Source organism: Rattus norvegicus, chromosome 3 (assembly GCF_036323735.1).
Source record: "Rattus norvegicus strain BN/NHsdMcwi chromosome 3, GRCr8, whole genome shotgun sequence".
NCBI lineage: Eukaryota > Metazoa > Chordata > Mammalia > Rodentia > Muridae > Rattus > Rattus norvegicus.
In genome coordinates this window covers 137,798,802-137,816,479 of record NC_086021.1, presented here as the reverse complement: position 1 = coordinate 137,816,479, position 17,678 = coordinate 137,798,802, and the positions used below count along the sequence as shown (strand labels likewise).

Genomic DNA, 17,678 nt, shown 5'->3' with positions numbered 1-17,678 from the left:
TGTAGAATGTCTACCCCTTAGTGGTAGTCTTTATCTTAAGATATTGTTTTCAGTGTCTTCTAGTTTTTTATACATTCCTTCCGTGGGTACGTGGTGTATGCTGTGTGTGTGTATGGAAGCCCAAACTTGCATGTGATCCTCAACTATTCTTCATCTTGTTTTTCAGTCAGGGTCTCTCACCGAATCTGGAGCTCACCGATTTGTGCAGTCTGGCCACAAACCCCTGGGAGCTGCTGCCCTAGAATTGCTGTTATGGGTTCATGCTCCTTGTCTTCATGCTTGCACAAGTGCTCTCCTGACTAGGCGCTTGTCATCCTTTAGTTGTTTGAACATATTCAAGACAGCGATTTTGTGTGGGCTTGATGTCTGGACTTCCTCAAGGGGGATTTGTTTCTGATGTTTCTGTTTTGGACATGTACCATATTCTGTCACTTCTATGCCAGCCCCTCCTCAGCCCTGGCCCAGACTTTTAGCTAATACGTCGTGGTGAATGTGGGAGCTTGTCTCCCAGTGTATACTGCTGTGGGTTTTTGTTGTTAATGACTTTCTTGACCCAGTTCTGTAGAGCTGTGTGTAGATGCTGGAGCCTCGGAATATTAGCTGGTAAGCACCTTGAATGGGACTTCCCAGGCTTTTCTGTGGTCCTGTGTGCTCAGGCACACCCTCATTCTTGGGCAGGAAGTTTGTTGTTTTCCACTAGCCCCTACTTCCTGCTTGTGCACAGCTGCAAGGTCACTAGAGGTGGCGTGATTGCTCAGGACTTCCTAGTCTTTCTCGGGCAGTGCCCAGTCCTGAGCTTTCGTGCAGTGCTAGGCAGGCTCGCTCCCCACATCCCAGGCCTGTGTTGGAGCGCTTGAGAGTCCCCTGTGGGCAGCTCTTGTTCCGTCTTTTTGCTTTTAAAATTTTAGATCCATTTTTTGCTGACCCCAGCTTTGGGTAGCTGCTGTGCTTTCTTGATTTACCTTGGTGTACCGGGGTACACCAGGACCCCGGTACAAAGCAGAGACGCAGTGACGGCGAGGACGCACAGCTTTCCCTTGCTTTCAGCCAGCCGGGCCACGGATGTAGATGGAAGTGCACCACCGTGCCCTGCCATTGGACTAGCTCAGGCCCGCGGCAATGGAAAGACAGTAAATGCAAAAGGCTGGAGTCCCAAGTATAACGTCTCTAGGCTCACACGGCTCTCAGACTGCAGGCTCTTTTCCCGACTTTTTCTGGGGTAGAGTGAACAGGGGACACTGCAAACTGGGCTGTATCTCTTCACTTTGTCCTAGTAAAGCAAGAGTTTGGAACCTAACCTCATCCAGAAGTGCCTTAAGGTCTGAGGGATTCTAGGGCCTCCATTGTTGAGAAGTACTCCATAGACCTAAATTAAGCACTCCCACCTGTCCCTGAAAATGTGAATCCTGTAGGAAGGAAAACAAAGTCACAGCCATTGCAGTCACATGTGATGTAAGAAACCTGCCCCACACGTGTGTCTACAGGCTGGCATGTCCACCCAGCCTCAGTGACCAGGAGAGCTCACTCCATAGACACCCATGAAGAGACAGGCATGTACCCTTTAGTGATGTGCATGTTCTGGGTCTAGGCAACCTGAGTTCGTTGACTACTCCTCCACTTGGAACCTCTTACCCCATGGGAATCTGGCTAACAACAGCTACAGGATGTAAAACAGGGTAAGAGTATGGCTTGTCTGATGGCATGTGGGAAGCATGGAGTGCTCTTGTTACACTGCTCAATGCTTAGCCTTCTATGTCTCTGCTGGTGCAAATCAGCTTTCTAAAGCCTAAGAGTCTGTCTACCCAACACAGCTTCTGCAGGTCCACACAGCAGGCAGCCAACTGCAGCACCCTGGTGGTTCAGGTTCAACTTGACTGGGTCTTGGGAGTGCCTAGAAATTTGACCAAACATTCTGGATGCCTCTGGTGAGGTTTGAGTCAGCAGACTCAGTAACTAGATAGCCCTCCTCTATGTGGGTGGGCTTTATCTTACCAATCAAAGGTATTGGATGGGACAAAGTGCTGACTTAAGAGGGCATCCTCGTGAAAACTGCCTTTAGGCAACCAGTTGCCATGTGGTGAGGAAGCCCACGACATGTGGAGGGATGGTGGGTGTGTGTTCACTGGGGGTTTGGGGGTTGTGGGTGTGTGTGGGGGTGGGGATTGTCTGCCCTGTCCCAGCGGTTGCTGGGCTGAGTGGAGCAGAGAGCTGCTCTCCCCTCCAAACTCCATCCAGAGTGCAGATGCATAACTACTTTGTCATTATTTTAAGCCTTAGATTATGGGCTGCTTTGGAGACAGCAAATGTGTCATGGCAGAAGTCACCTAGCTGGTACATTAGAGGGTTCTGCCATCACCAGCAGCACCTCTGACACCCTTTGCACACTTCCTCCATTCTAATCTCTAAGGGCAAAGTCCTAGCACATGGCTATGTGGGTCAGGATGCTCTGCCTGGGTTGTGCTGGGGCACACTATAGAAGGCTTAGTGCTTCTCAGCCTGCGGAAGAGAGGGGCTGTTGAGATCGGAGATTCCCCAAGAGTCACTCCGGGGAAAGTGTCCTTGCTATCCAGAGAGCCCTGTGTGAGCCTGACACAGCACTATTGAGCATGCTAGAGTTCTTAAGGTGTGGGCTTTGTTGGAAATCTAGCAGAGCTTCAAAGTGGGTGAGACCTGGTCTCTCTTCTTACCACATTTTCACTTTCTGGTCACCATGGATAAAGAATTTTGCTCCACCATACACTCCTTTCCAGGATGTCCTGGCTCAGTGTCGGCCCAAGAGCAGTGAGTATGAAGGGAAATCACCAAAACCACCAGCCAAGATGAGCATTTCTTCAATTTTTAAATTTTATTTTGTCTTATGTGTGTGTATAGCTGTTTTGACTGCATGTACACCTGTGTACCATGTGCATGCCTTGTGACCTCGTTATAGAGGTCAGAAGAGGGTATTGATCCTCCGGACCTGGAGAGACAGATGTTTGTAAGCCACCGTGTAGCTGCTGAGAATCAAACCTAGGCCCTCTAGGAGACAAGTAGCCTGTGCTTAACCACTGAGCTATCTGTCCAGCCTCCAAACATTTCCATGTGTGTGTGTGTGTGTGTGTGTGTGTGTGTGTGTGTGTGTGTGTATGTGTGTTGGTTATCTCTGGTATTTTTGTTATAGTAACAATAAACTAAGGCAAACCCTAAACTTTCCTCTGCTTGGAACAGGGTTTCCTAGATCTTTGTACGACTGACTCTTGACACTAAGCAGATTTCTGATACTGCAGATTGCCTCTTAGGTTATGGGTCTGGGCTTGCTCAGAGATTCACCAATCTGACAGTTAATTTTTTTTTTTTAGAATTATTTCTTTATATGAGTACACTGTAGCTGTCTTCAGACACACCAGAGGAGGGCATCAGAACCCATTACAGATGGTTGTGAGCCACCATGTGTTTGCTGGGAATTGAACTCATGGAAGGGCAGTCAGTGCTCTTAACCGCTGAGCCATCTCTCCAGCCCAGACAATTAACACATTTTTAACAAATAAGAGGCTTTATTGTATACGACCAGGTTCATACCTAAAATAGATGCTCAGAATATGATGCCAAACTGCCTTAGTCAGAGGGTATAAAGGCAAAACCTACGAGGCTACATACTTCCTGTCTTTGCTCAGTCAGAGACAAGCACTCATCCTGACATCTTGCCCACATGTCATCAAGCACACATCCCGTGACTTTGGGGCAACCAAGCTTGTTTATAGAAGCAAAACACATGGTTCGTTATCTAAATGAACAACAGCCCCCAGGGTTCCAGGAAGCTCTCTGTCCTTGGGCTAGTGGGGCTTACAGGCTAGAGGCATTTTTTTGTTTTATAGATCTCTTAAATACAGTAATTTAAGCTTAAAACACAACACTAGCCATCATCGGTGCTGTGTGATCGTGTACAAGTGACAGCTGTTTTCTACTGTATTTTTCCCTTCCTCATTTTCGAAGAGAGAACAATAGGGCCTTCTTTTTAGAGCTGCTATGCAGGAAGGATGAACAGCTGTAAGAATCCTGAAGTAGCTCCCAGCACGCACACTAGTTCAATCATGGTTTTTTATTGTATTTGAGACCCCAGCCTTCTCAGAGAATCTTTCTCTGGCTCTTGTCTCTAAAAATAGGGCTGTCATATTCAGGGAGGGGCTGCCACTGTTGTTTTCTTTTTGGCACTCAACACTAGATTCAGTTAGTTGATTTATTCAATGATTTGTTTATGCATTTACTTTTATATCTCACTTTGTGTGCCGTACTGTGGAAAATGTCCTGATTGGACACCTGTCTTCACTGGCTACAGAGTATGTGAGGGACGCACAGCACTGTCTTGTCCTTGGATTTACACAGCATGCAGTGTGGGGCTGGGACACAGCCTAGACCCCTGTCAGTGGGGCTTGCTCCCTGGTGAGTAGCACTAAGAGTAGACGCAGTTGTCTATTAGGGACATCCTAGTGGTAGAGCCCTCACCTGCTCAGCATCGTGTTCCTAGGCAAACCAGTGATGGCTTCCATCAGGAAAACAGCCCTGCCAGTCAACCAGGACACTCCAACAGCCATTCCATGCCCAGGGCTTTCACAGGGCCTCCATCATGGTTCAACTCCTCCTTCTGCTCAGTCTAGCTCTCCCAACCCTGGCCTTGTGTGTTGGACCCCAGATTACTCCTTAATCATGATCTTGTATCCTAAACTCCACCTTTGAGTGGCTTCCTGGGATGCCACAGCAGCTGAGCCTGAGGATGACTTGTCCAAGATCCAGGAGACCTCTTCTGCTGCCATGCAATGACGCCTGCTGTGGAGGGATATCCCCTTCACCAGGAGTGCCAAGTGACCTCCGTCCAGGCTGGCACTTTCACATTTTCTCTCTCTTTGGGAACATGCATCAGAGAAAGGGACCCATATGACAGAAGAGACAGGCCTGCTCAGATGGCCTCTGTGATGGTTGGTTTGCTACAAACCTAGACATACCTGGAAGAGAGAATCGTGAGGAGGTGTCTCCGCTAGATTGTTCTGGAAGAAGTCTGCAGGACATTTCCTTGATTAATAATTGGTGTGGAAGGGCCCAGCTCACTGTGGACAGTGCCATCCTTGGGCCAGTGGTCCTGGGCTGAGCAAGCCGTGAGAGCAAGTAAGCAGAACCCCTTCATGTTCTTTATTTCCTGCCCCCAGGTTCTTGCTCTCTCCTTCAGTTTCAGCCTTGACTTCCCTCACTGCGATGGGCTGCGATGTGGAACTGTGGGCTGAAATAAACACTTTGTCTCTTTCTTGCCTTGGCCATGGTGTTTATCATAGCAACAGAAGCCCTGACTAAGCCACTCTGTGAGGACTACACTGCAGACATGGCTTCTCTCAGTGAGAAAGATGGGGACAGGCAGGGGAGTCAGCATGTTTCTTCAGTATTTCCACTCCACGTCCTTCAAGAGGAAGGACGGTAATGCTTAGAGACTCGGTCCAGGAAGACAGTCATTTTCACCCAATGACTGGGACAGCAGGTATGGGTCCCAGTCTGGAAGTACTGATTTGGAGAGGACGGCTAAAGCCCAGGCCTAGAACCAGATCTCACTGAGGCTAGGGCTCAGTCTAGAATCAGGATTCAATCAAGAGGTTAGAATCAGATCCTTGTATGAAGTGGGGACTATATATAATCTGGTGTCAAAGTCATCTGTAGAGAGTTGGTCCAAGGGGCAGTGTTAATATGGATTCAGTTTGGTACTAGCCAGGGCTTGGTTTGAGGACAAGGGTTAGGATTTGGTTTAATATCAGGGTTATGATCCAGCCCAGGTTTGAATCATGGTTGAATCTAGACTCACTGGCACAATCTGGAAGTTTATTAACCTTAGCCTTGGTTTGAGCTGGATCCTAGCATTTGAGTTAACTTGCTGTTCTGTGGCAGGGTTGGCCAACTCTAACCCTGGGTAGACTTGGCCGGCAGTCTGGTTTTTTTTTTTCTTTCTGACTTTGTGTTGATTCTTTGTGAGTTTCACATCATGTACCCCAGCCCCACTCATCTCCTTGTCGCTTCCTATCCTCTCCCTGCTCTTGCAACCTCCCCTCAAAAAGAAAATAAAAAACAACAAAACAAAAACATAAAATAATCCTGTAGAAGCTGCAGTGTATCACAGTGTGTTCCACAGTATACCCTTTTGTCCACACATCTTAAGGTAGCTGTTGAGGTGGCCGGGGTAGGAGCTGAGTTGGTCAGCCACCCTCTCTCCCACACCGTCACCACCAAGGCGAGGTCTCCAAGCACTGTCCTGGCTAGCTCAGCCAATGCTGCAGCCAGTAAGGGGCAGGGTCAGCTCCTCTGCTCTCCTGTGTTTGAGGCTGGCTCAGCAGCACCCACTTGACCAGAGACAGCTCTACTGTGCTTGCTGTCCAGGCTGTTCTCTGGAGTATGAAGCAGGATCTGCTCTCTGGAGTGCCGCAGCTGGAGAGGGGTGGGGCTAGCTCTCAGACTCTCAAAACCTGACTTGGGTCCAGCTCTCCTGACAGCCTCACGTGGGCAGGGAGAGCGCAGTGCTGCCCCTACCATGCCACCTCCCAGCAGGTGAGTAGCAGGACCAGTTCTCCCATACTCATGCCCTTGGGGCTGGCTTACCACCAGGGCCAACTCTACCGTCCTGTCTAGGCAAGGTGCAGGGCCTACTCTCCCAAGTGTAGCCCGTTTTAAATGTTTGTCATGACACATATTTGTTTGTGCACTATGTTAACTTCAATGCTATAGAATCAAAGTTGAATAGCTTCAACAGAGGCCTCCTGGCTTGCCAAACCTAAAAATCTTAGGCTTACCAACTGTCAACTTACCTCTGCAGTAAAGGTGTTGGGAGGAGGAGGCTTGGGTGAATGGAAGACCAGATACCTCACCTATCTCACTGTTCAGAGCTTTCATGAAAGCAGAAGGTCTTCAGGGGATGCAGTGACTTAAAGGAAGCAGGAAGCCCTAGTCTCATGCAAAGTCTTAGCATGGCCAGTCAGGGCTAGAACATCTCAAGAGACCAGTTTGGCCCATTAAAGTTCTATCTCAGGTCAGCTGGAAAGCACCAAGGGAAAGGAGTTGTATGGGAGATGGCTACCTGTCGGCTGGTCTTTGGAATACAAACACTGTTCTGCTGAGTTTAGTTCTAGGGCTGTGCATGCCCCCACCCTCTGGGCTGGCACAGGGCTCTCAGCAGGGCTAGGCTGTTCCCTGTTTACTCCCACCCCCTTGACCTCTACCAGTGTGGATCTCAGGTTTCTCATCAGTCAACATCCTATGACTCAGGTTGGCCTGGAACTCATTATGTAGCCCAGGTTGGCCTTGAACTCGTGGCAATTCTCCTGTCTCAAGCTTCTTGAAACATCTACTCATCTGGTGTCCAAGTCTCATCTTACATTTTGTAGAGTTGTCAGAGAAGTACCTTTATGGAGGTACCACAAGAACCACAGAGCTAATGCCCTGTGTTTGCTTGACTTTCAACACAAACTATGCTCATCTGTATTTAAAAAAAAGGATTTATTTTATTTTAATTGCATTGGGAGGAGGGTGCATGTGCATGTAACTGTGGGTGCCCACAGAGACCAGACATGTTGGAGCCCTGGAGCTGGAGTTACAAGATGTGAGCTGTCTGACAGACATGAGTGCTGGGAACCAAACTCAGGTCTTCTAGAAGATCAGAAAGTACTCTTAACGGCTGAGCCATCTCTCCAGTTCCCTCATCTTCATTTGTATCCAAGAGGATACAAATGCACCTGTTGTGTTGTTCAACATTCTTAAACTGTAGCTTAATTTTAATTTGTCTGTCTGTCTAGAAAATTTCGGTGCTGAATTTCATATCCAGTATCATGGTCTGGTCATGTCTACTCTGGTCCTCATTCCAGGCATCCATGTTCTGCTTTGACTCCAAGTGTAGGATCTGCACAATGCAAGCCATTCTACTTCTGAGAAAGAATGGCTGAGTGACCTGGGGTGGTCCTGTGAACTTCAGGATGGCCAGAGCTAGAGTATGTACATGATGCTGAGTTTAGGTGAGAACTCCTTTGTCTTCTTCAGCTGTTCTCAGGCAGTTTTAGTCCCACCACCCAAATCCAGAGTCAGTGTCTCGAATTAGAGAAGAATCTCCTGTTGCTTAAAATCCAAAGCTTTTTAAGAACGTGAGTTTGGGGGAACACATGGATGAATCATTTGGTTCTCAACTTTGCTTCTGCTTTGTTTTATGGCTTCAGGAAGGCTCCTCTATAATGGGGGTTCTTTGGCTTGGAGAATTCTTGGGTCCAAATGTGACCAGGACATTTGAAGAGGTGATGGAAAAGCAAGAAGCAGTGAGTTACCTGGGCTGAGCTGGCCGAGCTCTGGGGCCAGGGATCTTGAGAAGCTGGGACACACCCCTCTCCCAGCAGAAAGGTGACGAGAGTTAGAGGGTCCCTTTGCTCTTATATCAGCCACTTGCCCTGAAGGTGAAGGATCACTGAGTCCAGCATCTCCATCAATGTGCTGGGAAGGACCTTGCCTAAGCTGGTGAAGGGCAAAGACAGAAGCAGGACTAACCTGAGACTCCCGGCTCTTATATGGGAGGAACGAACAGATGGACAGAATCCTCCCCAAGTTCCTTGTGGCCATCACTTGGCTGTAGCCACATGGATAATCACAAAGCCCTTGATGTCTGGGAACTGTGAGCTGACAAGGTCCACCTGCAGCTGCCTTGGGCCGCTCTTGGAGGGGGTTATGTTGAATTGGATCAAGGCCCTCTCCTGAGGCTTCAAGCTGGGCACCCTTGAGACAAGAGCAGGAGAAAAGGCCATCAGTCAGTCCTCTTTCCTTGAGTCTGGCCTGCCAGGCTGTGCACCCCAGATCCCCAGGACCAACACAATCAACACTTCCTCCATTTATCGTAGCATTCCTCCCCTGCAGCCACATTAGTCTCCTCCCTCACTGGCTCTGAGCACACCTCATACTTCCCTCCTTGACTTTTGGCTCTAACATTCCTTCCATCTTGCCGCCCTTTCTTTTCCCAACATACCAGAGGCCCAGAACCAGAATTCTCTTATTAAGGAGACCTTCCCTTTGAATAAGAGACCTCTGCCTGGGAACCCTGTCTTCTTTCTCCAAACCAGAAAATCTCCTCACATTATTGTTTAGGAACCAGTCCAAATGTCAGTGGCACCAGAACTTCTCCCTCATCTCATTCCAACTTCACCCATGGGCTGTCTCTGGTACCTTAGACCGTGAGACTCATCCCTCATACTCTTCTCATGGGAACAGCCATCTTAGTATCCCTAACAACTCCACATCACTCAGAGCACAGATCAATGTGACCAAGGGCTGTATGAATGGAGTAAATGAATACACAAATGAACATGTGGGTCAATGACGGAGCAAATTTAACAATGGTTGGTTAGATGGCCAAACCAGTCACAACTGAGCTGAGGGAATATATAACTGAGAATATGAATCAAAGAGTGAGTAATGAATGAAGAAAGGACAGCACATGGGGATGCAGAGTTGACTCAGAGGCTAAGAGCACCAGCTGCTTTCTAGAGAAAGAGGGTTTGATTCCCAGCACCGATGTGACTGCCCACAACCAAATGGAACTCGAGATCCGTGGGATCCTGATTCCTTCTTCTGGATTCTTTTCTGGGGATCAGGCACAAACATGGCACACAGGCATGGATGCAGGCACAATGCCTTTATATATAAATAAAAATAAATAGACAAAGGCAGCAAGCAACATGAAGCAAGTGGGTAAAGACTGGAAACAGTAGTAGTATGTGTGAATGACAGATCTGCTGCGTTAGTGAAGAAATGGTGACATGGGCAAAGGCTGATGTTGTCGGCAGTAGGTATAACCCTGAAGCCCAGAGTCCCTCCTGCTACCTTCTCAGTACCTGTTTCTTGGCCTGGCCTGACTTTGTCATTCAATAGCCCATTACTTACTCAACACTGAGCTGTCCTTGGAGAAGGCCACTGCCCTCTACCATCAGCACACAGTCCTTTACGCTTTCCGAGAGGGGGTTGATCACCAAGACTTCCACAGCAACTGTTACTCCTACCACCGCTGGTCCCAGCACCTGGAGAGGCAGCACCCACAAGTTACCCAACATCCTCCTCAACCCCATCTTCCTGGAGCCCATGGTTCTGGCTAGACCAGAGAATGTGGGCTTAGCCATATTCACCTCTGCCTCCACATACCCTGTTAGGCTGCCACAATTGTCCCAACCCTTGAGAGATGAAGCTGGTGCCCAAAGCTCAGACCCCAGGTTTAGATGCTCTCCTCCAGCTCTGCCAGCAAGGGTGGTAGATGTGGACAGGAGTTACCTTGATGGTGATGAAGTCCTCCAGGGTGATGTCCTTCTCTACCAGGAGCTTCTCTCCTTTACTGACAAGGCACATGGCAGCCAGCAGGATCTTCTTGTCTTCTGTCAGGTCTTCTTTGTACTGAGAGTAAGATATTGTGACTGGGATCCTCTTCTCTGAAAGGTAGAGCAGTTAAGAGTGCTAAACTCAAGGCTCAGAGAAGGTGTTTTCTTACCTAAAGGCACACAGCAAGAAAGACCCCACATACACCTGGATTCAAATCCAGGCCAGTTAGTACCACAAGTCTCTGGAAGAGTGCCTAGATATTTACACAAACTCTTCATACTTATCCAAGATGGTAATGGCTTGATACACCGTCTGTCCATCCCACTTGGAATTTATTCACCCTTTATTGCATGCTTATTGTGAATTGGGTCCAGAGAAGAGCGAGATCAAACAAGGGCCTTCAACTTCCAAGCTCGTGGGGGCCACTCCCTTGTGATGTCTCCAAATATTGCTTGACCATGAATGGTTGGCTTCAGTCAGCCCCACCAGCTGTGGGCAGACATCACTCATTTCCCTTGCCAGTACTCTCAAACTTGAATTTCCATGGTCTGGATCTTCTGTGTCTCCCTCACCAACCACACACACCTTGTGTAGGCATTTTCTTCTTGTGTAGCTTACTACAAACTGTAGAGAGCTCTTGGTTCTATTTGGATTACCTTGACCACTATATATCTCATGTCTGTGTGTGTGCACGCATGTTTACGTATGTGGCCCAGACTGTAATAGATTATTGTTCTGCTGCTTTATTTTTCCTTCATATCTGACCCCAGAAGCATTTGAGGCTTCACGTAGGAAAAATCCATGAATGTTTCCATTAGCCCAAAGCTTTGCATGTAGCATGCTCTTCCTTTATGCCAGGAGGTTGATCTGTGTATTCAGATGCTATAAGGTACATTAATTTTTGTAAATTGTCATGCGTTGCTTAGCTCACTGAGAAGCAGGCTGTAGAAACTTGGTTATCTCCTTCCCCATTTCAGACACAATCATGTTTGTCTCAAAGTGTCCTTCAAGGTCTGTGAACAGGGGGCAGGGAGAACAGCAAAATATCCCAAGGGTAAGACACAATGTCTTTGAGAAGAATTGGAAGGCAAACCATTTCCCACATACATCACCACTGTTTATCACGCGTTCTGGAAGAGCCTGAAGTGGGAAAGAGAAGCCACACATTCAGCCGTGGGACACCCAGCCACAGAGAGAAAGCTCAGTTGGGCACTGTACTCAGTTTCAGCCTCCCCAGTTGGTTCCTGCTGGATGTCGCGAGCATTAGAATTAGCGATGGTGTCTCTATTGGCTGCTATTTGTTCTTTCACTTGGACACTTCACCAGAGGGGACACTACTCTGTCCTGGACTCTCTTGACTGGGTATTCCTGCCAGCCACCTTAAAGGGGCTTGCCCAGTTGATTTCTGCTGCATGTTTAAAACATTGTTTTTTAAGTTTTATTTACTGTATATGGGTGTTTACACCACTTGCATGCCTGGTGCTGGCTGAGGACAGATGACATCAGATCCCCTGGGTTCCGAGCTACAGATCAGTTGAGCTACCATGTGGGTGCTGGAGAGCAAACCTGGGTCCTCTAGAAGAGCAGCCCCTGGTCTTAGCTGCTGAGCCATCTCTCAGGCCCCCATGCTGGGATTTTTTTGAATGTCCAGTTTGATCTTGATTCCTCTCCTCTCTATTGTTTACTTAATAAATCAACTCATTTAAACAGAAAGTACACTATTGTAGATTGCTCTCTGAACTACACAAAACAGATGCTAACGTGTTTTCTGGGTCCCCTTATTTCACTGGTGTACTACTAGAAGAATCTTTGTTACAATAATAATAATAATTTTGAAAATAAATTTTTATTAAAGGACTAAAGTGCTGGGAACATGGAAGCTTTCAGGGATAAATGCAATCCTTAGAACCGACCCTGGACAGATGTTATAACTATTATGTCCAATTTACAGTAATATCTAATGAACATATATTCATTAGATAGCAGGCATTATGCCAAATACTTTACATTTATTGTTACTTCTTTCACAGTCATAGGTCTTGGCTCTCCAAGAGTGGTCCTGGGACCAGCATTATCAGAACCAACTGGAAACCCATTGGAATGTAAATCCTTGAGCTCTGTCTTGGAGAACAAATGGATGCCACCAGTGATATGTTGGCATCAGACCAGATCCCTGAGAAAGGTGGCCCCTCACAATGTGCAGCCCCCCCTAAGTCATGGACTCCAATCACAGTTAAGAAAGACTGAGACTTTTCCCCAAGCGGTGGCTCTCTACAGCACCTCACAGCTGGAAGTCATAGACAATATTGAATACTCATCCAACACAGCAGATACACATTCTTCTCAAGCTCATATAGAACATTCACCAAGACAGATCATATTCTGTGTCGTCTACAACATATTAATAACTATATGAAATAGAAATAATGCAGTGGGAAATCTAACAAAACAATAACAAAGAGAACTGAAAAACCTAAAATGCTAGGAAATTAAAGGATTTATTACTTTAAAAAAAGTCTTGGGCTGGAGAGATGGCTCAGCGGTTAAGAGCACCCGACTGCTCTTCCAGAGGTTATGAGTTCAATTCCCAGCAACCACATGGTGGCTCACAACCATCTGTAAAGAGATCCGATGTCCTCTTCTGGTGTATCTGAAGACAGCTACAGTGTGTACTTACATATAATAAATAAATAAAAATCTTTAAAAAAAAAAGTCTTGCTACTTAACTCAGGCTGGCCATGAACTTATGTTCTTCCTGCTTGAGCCTTCTGACCACTAGAATTATATGTTTGCTCCACATGGCTAGCTCAGTACCCTTCTAAAAGAACACTGGTAAAGAAGAAATAGCAAGATATATTTTTAAATATTTGAACAAAACGAAAATGAAAGTAAGAATGCTTCATGAGGAATGTCAAAAGTAGTGCTGAGAAGAACATTATTACTATGCAGTAGTGAAAAGGGGCAGATTTAAAATCATTAAGCTAAGTGTCCACAGGAAACTAGAAAAATTAAAGCCAATACATACCAGGAAAAGAAAAAAGAATAAAAGGGGCTGGGCCTGGTGGCATGGGTCTGTAATCTTAGCTGCTTGGTGGGCTGAAGCAGGAGGATCACAAATTCAAAATCCTATAGGATCACTCAGGGCTAGCCTGGGCAAACCAGTGAGACCCTGTCTCAAAATAAAATGAAAAAGTGGAGGGGCAGGGATGGTGTTCAGTGTGAAGTTCCTGCAAAGCAACCCCCCCCACATTCAATCTGTAGCATTACAACAACCAACCAGCCAGCCAGTTAACCAACCAACCAGCCAACCAGCCAGCCAGCCAGCCAGTTAACCAACCAGCCAACCATCAAACCAACCAACCAACCAACCAACCATCAAACCAACCAACCATCAAACCAACCAACCAACCAACCATCAAACCAACCAACCAACCAACCAACCAACCAAACCACCAACCATCAAACCAACCAACCATCAAACCAACCAACCATCAAACCAACCAACCAACCAACCAACCAACCAACCAACCAACCAACCAACCATCAAACCAACCAACCAACCATCAAACCAACCAACCAACCAACAAACCATCAAACCAACCAACCAACCAATCAACCATCAAACCAACCAACCAACCAACCAACCAACCAACCAACCAACCAACCAACCATCAAACCAACCAACCAACCAACCAACCAACCAACCAACCAACCAGCCAGCCAAAGAAGGAGCAAGGAATCATACAAAAAAGAGAACAGTACGAAAGAAAGATAAAGGGAATAATACTAATTAGAGTAGAAACCAATGAATGTTAAAGTGAAAAAAAAAAGTCAGTATTGAAAACCAGTCAAATCTAAAGCTTGTTCTTTGGAAAAGAAAAACCCTTGAATTTATCTAAAAATTTAAACCAAGTAAAGTGATACCTATGAAGAGCTTATAAAATGAGCTCTAATTTAATATGAACAGTGCCCAGCATGGCAATATTTAATTAGGACTATGCTTTTCAGAAGGCAAACAGGCAGTGCACATTTAGAAGGAGAACCTGCCAGCAGTCCGTAGGTAGGAATGAGATAAGAGGCTATTTTTCTCTTTTGCTTTTTAAGGTCTATAATGAATATGTATTAGTTTGAGCATGAAAAATGCTAAAAGCCAGGAGATGATAATTTATTCTATTGCAAAGTATTATTTTGTGATTTAGATTTTGTGAAAAGAAATGACAATCAGAGCTAAAGATGTGTACCACTCCCTTCATGGGTTTTTGTGCCCCTCTAAGCCCACAAGATAGGTTTGTCAGGAACTGGTCCAGCAGGGTGACGGTAATTAGACTTTGTGTAGCTGTATCCTTAGACTTGAGACAGCATGGGAGAAAAGAGACAAGGACTGATACTCACAGACACACACAACACACATGATTAGGAAGGGTGTGGGGACAGAGACAGAAATGGGAGGCATACAGAGACAGAGAGAACAATGACTCGTAGCTAGGGAGACAGAGAAGGACCATATGTGTGAAGAGTCAAGTGGAGACAGATGTGCTGAGGAGAGAGGCGATTAGGAAAAGGATGGTAGAGAACAAATGGGGTCCAAATCACACGAGAAGGATGATGTGTTCAAGGCTCACGAAGAACACCCCACCAACCAGAGCTTCCAGGGACTAAGCCACTCCCCAAAGACTATCCATGGACTGACCCTGGGCTCCAACCTCATAGGTAGCAATGAATATCCTAGTAAGAGCACCAATGGAAGGGGAAGCCCTGGGTCCTGCCAAGACTGAACCCCCAGTGAACCTGATTGTTGGGGGGAGGGCGGTAATGGAGGGAGGATGTGGAGGGGAACACCCATATAGAAGGGGAGGGGGAAGGGTTAGGGGGATGTTGGCCCGGAAACTAGGAGGGAATAACAATTGAAATGTAAATAAGAAATACCCAAGTTAATAAAGATGGAGAAAGAAAAAAAAAAAGAACATCCCTGTTCCATTAGCAAAAATAAAATAAAATAAAATAATTAAAAATCTTCAAAAGGCCCAGGGCCATGATGGCATTTTGCAGTGAAACGTCAAGTGTGGATCTTAGGCAAATGCTTCATCAAGGGAGCATCACTTAGGTATGGGATGAGCCATCCACCGTGCAGTCTGTAGACAAACAGCTGAATGCTGCAGTGCTGGGCTCTGGCAGTGTTCTGGGTACAGAACCCTAAACCCCCCAACCTCCGCACCCTCCCCACCCTCCCCAACCTCCCCAAACCTCCCCGAGTTCCTCTAAGCCAGGCTGCCTGGATTGGGACATGCCTGCCACCACATGTACCAGGTATGAATTTGAACTCTGGGTGTGGGTTTACTTCCCCAAATGATGGGGCCATTGCTGGTATCCAGGATACCTGTGGATGTCCTGGGCACTGAGACATGCTCCCACCATGTGCTTGTTTGGTCTGTAAATAATCACATGGTGACTAGTGTGTAAGTCACCTCACCCTCAAGGCCAGTTTGCCACCTGTCAGTTGTACTGCCATCATAACACAGTCAATCACAAGACCATGATTTCCTCCTCTGACCTTCAGTTTTCTTATCTGTAAAGTGGGTACAGGAGGCAAGCACTGACAGCAAGGTTTAGGGGCTGTCTTTCCTGGGGAGGAATGTAAATCTGGGAATCCCCCTCACTGCTGCTCATCCCCCAGCCAACCTGGAAAAGGAGGCATTGGTTGGAACCCACTAGAACTCCCTGCTCTTACCTTCTAGTGGCCCCAGCTTCATGGTGTGGGATTCCCGCAAGATCTCTGCTACCGGCTTGCGGGTATAGAGGATGGTGGCCCCGCTCACATTGACTCGGACCCGCTGGGCCCTGGTGGTGAGGTTGGTCAAGCACAAAGCCAGCTTCAGGTCCTGGCCGAGCACCGGCGGCTCCAGCACTTTGAACTTGCCAGTGATGCTGGGTTTGGTGACAGGTTCCAGGAGGTCATCGCGCCAGATGCCACGCACACTGGCCCTGCGGATCCGCCGTCTCCTCCCCCAGGCTTCCACGCTGAGCAGTTTCTTCAAAGCTTTGCCGTACACCTGCCTCTCCTTCCGTGACCCTGCAGGGAACCCTCGCATTAGGAGCAGGCAGTCCACTCTTCCAAGCTGGGTCCAGACTCTGTTGCTCTGGGAAAGCCCAGCAACTGTTACCACCTGACACTCCCATGGCTCTCCAAGCACTCAGCCTGGAGGCCCAAGTGTCATAGGGAGTCCTTTGCCAAATGTCCATGTTCGCTTCTCTATTTAAATATACATCACAATAGTTGTTATCCCATCAGGTCAGGAAATTTCACACAGAAAAAAATCAGAGTTTTCAGAATCTCTGACAGCTGGGTGTCAAGACACTCATCACCATCATATAATGGGATACTGATTTTGGGCCAAGGCCAACTCAGGACACAGACACAGACACAGACACAGACACAGACACAGACACAGACACAGACACAGACACAGACACAGACACAGACACAGACACAGACACAGACACAGACAGACAGACACAGACAGACAGATCTCAGGAGTCCACATTTTGAATTCCAGAAAGTCTCTGCAGATGGCTGACAAGCTCTCCTTGTCCACCAGCCTACCCTGATGGGACAGGAAGAGGACAAAAGGGTGGTGATCCCAGCAGAGGTGGTAACCAAGGAAATGCTGGTGTCTGGGAGAATAGAGCTGAAGTTTGGGGTGTTTTCAACAGCAGAGTGGCTGGTAAATATCAGACTCCCTTCCACAGAGGGCGGGGTCCCATGCCAGTCCCGCCCGTCTTACGGAGCCCCAGATTATCTGGGCAGGGGCAATACTGGAAGGACACACTATGTGGACACAGCAGCTCTGGCAGGGACTCTGGAACAGACGCACCCCCTCCTTCCTGTAACCTGCCAGTGTCACTGCTCTGGTTTGTGTTCAGGGAGCAGCAGAGATAAACTGATTTCAGTTTGAAGCAGCTCTGAATCACTTGGTAGGATGTTCTAATGAGCAGACATGGCTGGGCATATGGCCAAATTACCACCCTGTCCAGGGGTCTACTTCCCTATGGGAAAAGGAGACCTTCAGGGTACAGTGTTGGTGGCGGCAATTAGAAAACCTCCATCTGTCTTGTTTTTATTCCCCAACAGACACAGGTTCTTCCATAAACTAGGGGCTTGGCTGTGGCAGAGGTCAGGGAAATGACAGAATCCAGGGGCCCCGACATTTGTTTTGCACTGTGCCTAGTCCGTGTCTCCTGCTTGTGCCATCTCCACCACGTGCTACTGTCCCCATGACCACTCTCTGCCACACCTTGAGGAAACACCACTCACACTACTGTACATAGAAAAG

The 17,678-nt window shown here is 47.4% G+C and overlaps 1 protein-coding gene across 1 annotated transcript in view; it reads right to left on the bottom strand.

Moving 5' to 3' along the window:
- Positions 1–7,479: 7,479 nt before the first annotated feature.
- The window catches only part of Tgm6 (transglutaminase 6), a 37,633-nt gene continuing 27,434 nt past the window's right edge, over positions 7,480–17,678 (bottom strand). The window contains exons 10-13 of the mRNA XM_063284796.1: positions 16,076–16,417; positions 10,303–10,457; positions 9,922–10,055; positions 7,480–8,760 (exon numbers count right to left, since the gene is read on the bottom strand). Coding sequence (XP_063140866.1) covers positions 8,607–8,760; positions 9,922–10,055; positions 10,303–10,457; positions 16,076–16,417 — 785 coding nt within the window. The 3' untranslated portion in view covers positions 7,480–8,606. The remainder of the gene's footprint in view (positions 8,761–9,921; positions 10,056–10,302; positions 10,458–16,075; positions 16,418–17,678) is intronic.